This window comes from Lygodium microphyllum, chromosome 1, assembly GCF_053477565.2.
Source record: "Lygodium microphyllum isolate KBCC chromosome 1, Lygodium_microphyllum_v1.1.10, whole genome shotgun sequence".
Classification (NCBI taxonomy): Eukaryota; Viridiplantae; Streptophyta; class Polypodiopsida; order Schizaeales; family Lygodiaceae; genus Lygodium; species Lygodium microphyllum.
The window spans coordinates 168,957,521-168,968,289 of NC_141135.1; the positions used below are offsets into that span (position 1 = coordinate 168,957,521).

Here is a 10,769-nt window from a genome sequence, read left to right on the forward strand (position 1 = left end):
ACTGGCAGTGTGTTGGACTATATCTCTGTTTATATGTGAGAGCAAACACATGGGTCTTTCCTCAGTTTGATTGATGCTGCTGCTCTGATCAATGGTAGAGGAGATAAGCGGATCGCCTGGCATAGTATGCGTAAGGATGGAACCTAGAGAGGGGCTCGATTGGATCGATTCTCTGTCTCCCTCATGATGATGTTTGGTACAGGATTTTGGCTAAGTATTTGGATTCTTGGAAAGAGTTGGAAGTTAGGGATTGTGTGACGTGTCCCTTTTGTTAGGATTTCAAACTATTATATTTGTCTGGGCTCCTAGAAATTAGTCGATCCGGGTTGCCTTTTTGTCAAACGGATACTTGCATTTCCGAACCATGCTTTGTCTTGGGATTGTGTCCTTTTGTTAGGATTTGAAACTATAATTTTTGTCGAGGCTCCTTGAAATTAGTTGGGATCTTGGCCGCCTTTTAGGAAGGGAATCAGGGATTCACATCCGAAAGGAATGTTTTTTTTTAAAAAAGTGAAGGAGTGAGAACTTCGAATTGTGTGCTTTCATTAGAATTTCAAAACTATTCTCTACCTGTAGTCTCCCTATAATTCATTAGGAACTAGGCGCTCCGCGCCTAGACTCAGCCCGACGCTACGCGTTGGGGCCGGCGCTACGTGCCAGCTTTCTCCCGGCGCTTCGCGTCGAAATGTAAAGCACAAATGTTTTAATTCGTTCACACATTCTTCCACTTAGTAATGAATCAAATAGTCTTGTAATTTTTTAATTTCATTATAAAATCTAATAATTAAATACAATAACATTGATTATCTCAACCATAGTAATTGGAAAAGATAACTGAAGCAAAAGTGATTTTTAAATATCACTAAAAGAATTCTAACTATAACAACAGGTAAATGGAAAAGAAAGTATATAATGTTTTAAAAAAGATAGTTGTACTATCGAAAATCAACTATAAAAAAGAAAGCTTTCTCTTCTTAGATGAATTATCAACAGTGGATCTAGCATGGGGAACATGTGTGGGCGAAGCTGTGCCACGCCCCACCCCAGATTGTGCTGCAATATCTAAAAACGAAAAAAAAGACTTTAGAAATAACAATATTAAATTTATAAAACAAAACATTAATGAAAATGGTGAGTAAGTATTACCTGGGGACATGATATGATTGGCTCTAACATTAGTAGAGCAGTCGGCGGAATTTGGATGAAACTGATGCAAAGTTACAAAACATGATAAATCTTGAAACTCCCATTTACTCCAGTCATTCGGTATGTGTCTAGTGTGGGACCGAGATATGAAGTACTCAACATCTGTTTGTCCAACATAGTAGCATTGGATCCATCCAAAATATAAAATTTCTACATATAAAGAAGTGTTTCCATTAGTTAATCCATCATTGGGTAATCTTTCGATTACCCTAGCCAAAGTTCTATGGATAATATCATCCGTAGCAATAGTTCGTAATGCTTCTTGAAGTCTCATTTGATAAGGACAGGCACGATAATATTCGAACACTGTTTGGGCCATCTATTAATAAAATTTAGAAAACACAAAAGTTAGTAATATTGATCAAATTTTGAAAAATGAAAAAAAATGACTTTACAATATTGAAATTAGAAGACCAATTTAGAAGAGAAAAAGAGTTTGTAATGCATATTGTATAAAATAACTTTATACATGATAATTTCTCAAAACTTACTTTTGTATAAATACAAACAAAATTTCATAGAAAATAAGTCAAACATGGTTTTATTCAAGGAATATAATATTTCAAAAGAGCATGAGAGATTAAAACATTTCATTTTTTGTTAAAGGAAAAAAGTTGAACTTACTTTTCTTTGAAGACCTTAATACTTTAAAAGAACAGGAGACAGTAAAATAGTTCATTTCTTGAAAATATATGATTTAAAAAAATAAATAAACTTTGATGATATTGCACCAAAAATATTATGCAAATATAATATGAGAAAAAAACATTACAGTTATGATAGAAAGTTCAAATATTTTTTTATGGTAGAAATAATTTAAACACTATGTTCTCATATAGTAAAACAAACATACGTTTAACTCTATATGAAATTATGAATATCTATCCATACATAAGAGATATGATTAAAATATTAAAGTATTAAATAAGAGAAAATAAGTCAAACTTGCTTTTCATCGATGAAGAACTCACTACTGAAAAAGAGCATAAGAAAGTACAACACTCCATTTTATAGATATGTAAACAAACAAGAAAAAAAGGCTTTGATTGTATTGAAATAAAAATATTATGCAAATATAATATGAGAGAACAAAGATTACACTTTTGAAAAAATAGAGGTTACAATACTTTCTGTAAAACTTCTTTACATACAATATTGATGATACCATTTACCATGTCCTCTTTCTCATCAATCAAGACTTTCAATCTGTCCGGAGACTTTACTCTTGAGAAAGCAACATAGAGTTGACCATGAGTAAAGACTGGGGTTTTTAGATATATCCCCAAACATGATAACGTTTGGCCTTGAGATTTGTTGTTTGTCATTGCAAACGCCAAACGGACTGGGAATTGCAAGCGTTTCATTGGGAAAGGAAGTTCCAGTGTAGTTGGGATGAAAGTTATCCTCGAGATAAAAACTCTGTCACCAATATTGGTCCTTGTAATTATCTCTGTATCAATGACCTTGTTATTGAAAGCCTTGCATACTAGCCTAGTATCATTGCATAAACCTTTAGAAGGATTCAAATTCCTAAGCAATATTATTGGAGCATTTACTTTGAGCAGCAAGATATGAGGAGGAATACCTCCACCGAGGTCAAGGGAATTTAGATATTCCACAGAATAGAGGAATGAGTTCTCCTCAGTTCTATCCACAGAATCAACACTGTAGTATTGTTTAACCTCTCCTGGCATCAGTTGCAATGCATGATTGTTTATCATTTCCACATCATTGTTTCGAGGTGCAAGAAAGGCACATCCACTAAAGAACGTTTTGTAATCAATTATACAATTCATTTCACAATAGACAAAATTGATCAAGTCTTGCATAGATCCTCCCTTTAAAATCAATGCAGGTGGAATTTGCAATATATTATTAGTATGTGTAAAATCTTTTCCATCTCCAATGTCTTACAACCATGCAACAAACTGATCCTGATCTGATGCGACCCGCATATTCTGTATAAGTTTCAAAACATTGAAATATTGCCACAAATTGGAACAACATATAGCAGCATCGACAATATCCTCACGGGTACCCTTTGGTACAATAGGTAATATTTGCCTAAAATCTCCACCTAGTAGAATAACTTTACCACCAAATGGTATATCACACTGCATTATGTTCTTTAAAGTTCTGTCCAGTGCCTCAAAGGTATTATGATGCAACATATGAGCTTCATCCCACAAAATAAGACTTGCCTCTTTTAACAGTGCTGCAAGGTGGCTTTGAACATGTATACTGCATGTAGAATTATTATCTGTTTGCAATGGAATTTTGAACTTTGAATGGGCAGTACAACCATGTGGCAAAAGCAATGCAGTAATACCAGAGGATGCTGTAGCTATGGCAATGCGACCTTGACTGCGAAGCTTTGCAAGCAAACATTTGTATAGGAATGTTTTTCCAGAGCCGCCTGGGCCATCTAAGAAAAATGGTTTACCCAAACCACTATCAATAGCATCCATTATTGCCATAAAACAATTTCTTTGTCCATCATTCAACATAGCTTGCATTGTTAAGAAGGTATTCTCTTGTTCTACATTATCATATAGTTGTTTATCAAGGATCAAAGGATTTCTGTACTCTTGCATTGTCACCTCAGGCAATCCATGATACTTTGCCAAATTGCGTCCATGTTGATCTAAAAGTTTTTGAATATGCATCAACGCATGATTATTGGCCTCATCTTGCATATCAACATTTCGCCTATTTTGCAAGGAGAGTCGATGTTTTATATCCTCTGTCAGCAGAACTAAGAACTCTTCCCATAGAGCCCCAGGTCGGGCAGGTGAACAAAATACCAAGATGGATGCAAACAAATTTCTTAATTGAGCACTGGTTTGCATCAATGCAGCTTCAAGCAAACACATTTGCCATTTATCATTTGTTTCTAGCATTCCTTTTGCAATGCAAGCCTCCTTAAAAGTTGAATATACCACATTATCAATCGTACGCAATGCCTCAAAGGATGTGCACCCCTTGCATACAGTGAGTAGTAGGCGCAAATAGTATTTTTCTCCATACGTAGGTGAAACAAAGTATATTCGACCACATGTGTTTCCTTGCTTTCTCTTTGTCCACATTTTTTTGTGTGCATTCCAAACCCAAAACATTGGAAAGTCTTGATAGAGAACTGTGTTAGCATCAGGGTGCAAATGATTGCATGTAAACCATTCTGTGAGAGTTGTTTTTTGAGCATTTTCATTTTGTACCACATCACAAATGTTATCATAGTCACGAAAGGAAACAATATTCTCTCTAGGTAAATGTATTTGCAATCGTTGAATATTGGGTTTCTCATCATGAAGTTTGAATTCAAATATTCGCCAACATGCTTCAGAAGCTGAAATATATAGTGCATCTAAGTACCTCTCAATCTCATCAATATTTTGTGCATCAATATTTTTTGTGTCAATATCATTGGATCCGGAACCACGCTTACTTGTAAACCGAATGGTTGCTCGATCATGGCCCTTATATACATATTTATACAAATATTTGACAGTTGCAATTGTCGAGCAAACCTCAACATTTATGTGAGCACTATACTTGGAACTCAAATAAGGATTGTAAGGCACTATCCATCGGTTATCCAAGAGGTTACCATTAGCATTATGAGTCCTTCCATCCTCTCGACGTCTGTATAAAGGATAACCAGTTTTATCTACTGTAGTTGTATGTATAAACTTTTTTGGATAATCCTTTATACACTTTCCATCCACCATGCAAGCACTTTTTGGATTGAACTCACCACACGGACCATGTATGTTACATTTAGTAATAATTCGATACAAATCCGAAAACCTTTCCTTATCAGGTAGCTCAGCACACACCAGTCTATCATAATGACGTGCTTCTAGTGGCTTAAAGTGTGGTTCTAATATCAAGAGCATATGTGAATGAGGCAAGCCTCTCTTTTGGAATTCTATGACGGACACATATCCAACAACTTTATCAAACAACTCCTTTTTCACTATCGACTACATCATGTCCTTATGTTTCAAATGAAAAACTCTAGTAGTTAAATTTGGTCGATCATATGCAGTTTGACTAGGCAACAATGCATCTGTAATTTTAGATCACTTAGGATTGCATGTCATGGTGATAAACAAATCAGGTTTGCCTTTGCTACGCACAATTGCCATAGCATCTTGATATAATTGGTACATGAATCTTGGTCCACCTGTAAAGCTAGATGGCAATACTATTCTCTTGCCCACACCAATCCCAACAATATTAGTATCAACTGCATCTGAACCATTGACCATATCAGCCAATCCCCTATACATTTCAACTCTCAATGTTGCTTGATTACGACGACACCAAGCCAATCTACATTGTTCAATGCATTCTTATTTCTACTGATGGATTGCGTTGCAAGCTTGCACCAATTGCTATAAAGGCCTGTGTGTAAGCATTGTGATTATGCATCATTTGTTGAAGCTCTTGTAGTAAGTCTAGCAAAAGCCCAGGTAAAACCCCCATGCGATTCAATAACTCATGATCAGTGTCATAAATATAAAGTTGTGCAAACTTTGGTATTTGTTGTCCATCCTCACTTGGCAATAGGGAACCTATTGATATATTGATCTATGAACTCGAAAAGTATAACCATTTCCATTTTGAGGCAAAAGCTCATCAGTTTTTGCACCCATTAAAACAAAAGCCAATACGCTATTATAAGCACGTATATATTTTTTGAACTCTCTACTTTGTGGATGTGTGCCATCAAGAAAATTACATAGAGGTTGTGGTGGCTACTGTAGAGGTGGTAAAATTACTTTCCCTTCTCTACAGCAATGCTTTCCAATCGAAGTTGTATGCATTGTTTTAGTTTCACCGTGCCACAACTTAGGCATGCAATGGTGACAAACCTTGCAAAGGGTACCAATTACATGCAAATTTGGTTTTTGGAAGAGAAAATTTGTTACTGATGGATGAATATCCAAATTAGGTGGCATGTCATGGAGAATTGAACAAAATCCACCATTTTGAGGTAGAAATATAGGAGCTTGAATCCTGTACTGGTCATGTACCATCTTAGTACTTGCACCTGCATTATGGATAGCTTCATTCTCTTCTTGAATAATGCGAGACAATTGAACATCTAAGGACAATAATGGTGCACTAGGCATTTGAGCACTTATATCAATTGTATTTGTTGTAGTGTAATGCAATTGTTGTAATTGCATTCTTTCTCTTGCCCTGTGTCTACGTTCAGCTCTAGTAGCATCAAGCATTTGCCTACAATTGCATAATCCACCATCTGGATTATTTGTGTTTCCATTTCTTTGTCGACTCGTACTCCGAAGGGTAGCAATTCATGGTTATCCAACATCTCAACATCTATGTTGTGGATAGTTGCATTGTCTCCTTGATGAATAGGAGGTGGTTGAACTTCCAACGGCAACAATGGTGCAACTGGCATTTGGACACTTGTAGCTTGGATGCCATTGTATCTATCTCTATCTATGGTAGCATGATGTAGTTGTTGTAATTCTGTTCTAACTCTTGCCATGTGCATACGTTCAGCTCTCTTAACATTAAGCATTTGCCTACGCACACTCAAGCCACCATTAGGATTGTATTGTCGAGTTATGGTAGACATTTGAACCTGAAAGGATACCAAATCATGAGCAGTAGAGCAAGATGCAGCGCGAAATTGATTGGTTTGATATAACTGATTTGGAATTTGAACATCCATATTGTTTCCATTTGCATGATGTTGTTCATACATATCTCTTGCATGGTCACGAACATGTAATTCGGTCCTAACTCTTGCAACATGCCTACGTTTATGTCTAGTAATTTTGAGCATTTCCCTATGTACATGTAATACACGATCTCTAGGCATAGAATGTGTTGGAAGTACCATTGTCGAGAAAAACCTGAGATAAAAAGAAAAATGTACTTTGATATTAGTATTTACAAATGTGAAGTTTTTTGAAACGTTATTATAGTCTATACTATGATAAAGATTATAATTTCACATAGGGAACAATGTAATCTCACATAGGCAAGAATATAAATTGAAATAGTATATTACGTCATTGTCGTGAGGGATACATAAGTGCAAATCACATGAAATTTCTCAAACCCAGCAATAGAATGACATATCTATTGGAGGATTTGTCCAAAAAGTCTTGACGGAATTAGATATGTTAACAGAACTATGCATTGGATGATGAACTCGTATGACGATTCACACCAAAGTTCTGGCAGAAGAAAATGAAGCTCTTTGAAGTTTGATTAAACTCTTCATTTGCTTCTTAACTGTATCCAACCGATGCATGAGCTTTAGGGATACAACACAATTGTTGTGTCATTTGACATGTTTGAGGGCACATCAAACGGACTTCATCCTTGCCATGCCTTAGATTTTACGGACATTCATCCGTGCGTTGAGAACGCACGAAACGATGTCTGGTATAGGAACATTGTTTCTTGCATCAGATGTTTCAACACACTCCATATGGTCATCATTATACAACGTATTTTGAGAGAGAGAGAGAGAGAGAGAGAGAGAGAGAGAGAGAGAGAGAGAGAGAGAGAGAGAGAGAGAGAGAGAGAGAGAGAACATTTTTAAAAAGTAATTGCATACTTTTATGACCTAGGCGTACTAAAATTTCTTCCTTTCTCTTAGGGAAGACTTTAGCAAAGATATACCTCAAGATAGATTTGTTCTAAACACTATTTCAATATAAAAATTGAAGATTATAACATCACATAAGCAACAATATAATCTTACATATTCAAGAATATAAATTGAAAGAGCATATTATGTCATTATCATGGGGGATACAAAAGTCCAAATCACATGGAAATTCTCAAACCCAACGATAGAATGACATATCTATCAGAGGATCCAACAAAAAGTTATTGAAATCCTTAGATATGCTAAGAGAACTATGCATTGGATGATGAACTCATGCGACAATTCAATAGGTTCAACATTGCAGAGAACCTATTGAGGCAAACTTTTAGAGATGTGACATGCACATCGAGGCAAATGCTCTTAGGTGCAAGCATGCTTGCATTCTTTTGAGCTAGTAATTCACACACTCCATCCTCTATACGATCATTGCCCTTAGCAAGGTCTCGCAGCTTTTCTGCATGGTCTTCCAAAGCACACCGTGGCCAGTGCTTGTGAACCAACTCATAGATTTCTCCTATGTAGCCCTTTATTTCATCTATCTCGTCTTGCAAAATTATCCCATCACCCAAGCCTCCTTCATATTTTTCTACCAGGATTTTTTCGATCCTTTGAAGGTGATCACCAAAGTTTTGACAGAGGGAGTTCGAAGCTCTTTAACGTTTGTTTAAACTCTTAATTTGCTTCTCAATTGCATCCAATCGATGCATGAGCTTTAGGGATACGATGGAAGTGTTGTGTCCTTTGACATGTTTGAGGGCACACCGTACTGACTTCCTCCTAGCCATGTCTTTGACTTTACGCACATTCATTCGTGCATTGGGAGTACACAAAACAATGTCTGGTACATGGACATTGTTTCTTGCATTAGATGTTTCATCATGCTCCATACTGCCATGGTTACACAAAGTATGTATATATATATATATATATATATATATATATATATAAGAGAGAGAGAGAGAGAGAGAGAGAGAGAGAGAGAGAGAGAGAGAGAGAGAGAGAGAGAGAGAGAGAGAGAGAGAGAGAGAGAGAGAGAGAGAGAGAGAGAGAGAGAGAGAGAGAGAGAGAACATTTTTAAAAAGTAATTGAATACTTTCATGACCTAGGTGCACTAAAGTATTACAAGATTTATGCATACATGAGAGAGACACAATGAGACTATTTCGAGAAAATATTTGACACATCTTTTTTTCCACATCAAAGCATGAATATCCATACACACATGAGGGACATCATAAAAGCATTAAACTATTAAATTATTCAAGCATTAATTAAAACTTAAATGAACAAAATATTAAGTCTTTTAAGTTTTAATGAATAATCTAATTACTTTATGCATCAACATTAACACATCTTTAACTCTATATTAAACCATGAATATCCACAGGTATTTGAGAAAGACAAAGTGTGTATCGATAAAGAAAAACATTTTACATGCAATAAATTACAATATTTAAATTTCAACTTTGTAACTTTTAGACAACACATAATACACATTAATTAATAGCACACATACACATATCAATACATAACATTAACACAAACATAACAATATTATCACACATCCTCTCCATAACACACTCAATACACATTCATTTTTAAATGCATAATACATATTAATTATTAGCACATATATACATATGAATACATACTATTAACACAAACATAATAATGCTATCACACATTTATACTAAAACACATACAAACATTAATTAATAACACACTTAAAACACATAATACACATTAACAATGTAATGACACACATAATACATTAATTAATAACACGCATAAACACATTAAGAAATAATATTAATACACTTTCATATCAAAAGACATGACATGCATATATTAATAACACGCATAATACACATTATTTAATAACACACATTAATTTTTAAATACATAATACACATTAATTATTATCACACATATACATATGAATACATACTATTAACACAAACATAATAATGTTATCACACATTTATACTAAAACACATAACGCATATTAATTAATAACACACTTAAAACACATAATACACCTTAACAATGTAATGACACACATAACACATTAATTAATAATACTCATAAACACATTAAGAAATAATATTAACACACTTTCATATCAAAAGACATGACATGCATACATTAAAAAATTAAACATGCAATAAATTAAAATATTACAATTTTAACTTTTATAACTTTGAGAGAGAGAGAGAGAGAGAGAGAGAGAGAGAGAGAGAGAGAGAGAGAGAGAGAGAGAGAGAGAGAGAGAGAGAGATGCCTACATGAATACTTAAATGAGACACATGATCAAAGTGCTACAATTTTAACTTTCTAATTAACTTTATGAGAGAGAGAGAGAGAGAGATGCCTACATGAATACTTAAATGAGACACATGATCAAAGTGCTACAATTTTAACTTTCTAATTAACTTTATGAGAGAGAGAGAGAGAGAGAGAGAGAGAGAGAGAGAGAGAGATGCACCTGAGAAGTATTGACGACGACGAAAGAGTAGAGTTGATGACGAAAGCAAAAGTACAAAAATTGCATGGAAAAATGAAAATCATGTTAGAGAGTAACATCAAATATATTTAAGTGCATCATAAACATTGGCAATGTAATAATGCACATTAATTATTAACATGCCTACACACATCCCCCTCTACTCTTCACAATGGCATGCACACAACACACACGCATGCACTTGCACACACACACACACACACACACACACACACACTCACATGATATGTGTACATTTGGTGCGCAGATCGGATGCAGATAGCTCACGTGGTGAATCTTGGAAGGTCCCCAAGAACAAAGTACTCTACTTTTTAGCACAAAAACCCATGTAAAAGCAAGCACGACATGAGACAAAAGACAAATTGGGTTCAATCTCCCCCA

At 35.0% G+C, this 10,769-nt stretch overlaps 1 protein-coding gene across 1 annotated transcript; it reads right to left on the reverse strand.

Moving 5' to 3' along the window:
* Window positions 1–3,116: 3,116 nt before the first annotated feature.
* On the reverse strand, window positions 3,117–3,674 carry LOC148041961 (uncharacterized). Its single transcript, XM_087699657.1, has one exon. It carries the CDS (start codon window positions 3,672–3,674, stop codon window positions 3,117–3,119), a length of 558 nt encoding a protein of 185 aa, XP_087555783.1.
* Window positions 3,675–10,769: the final 7,095 nt, after the last annotated feature.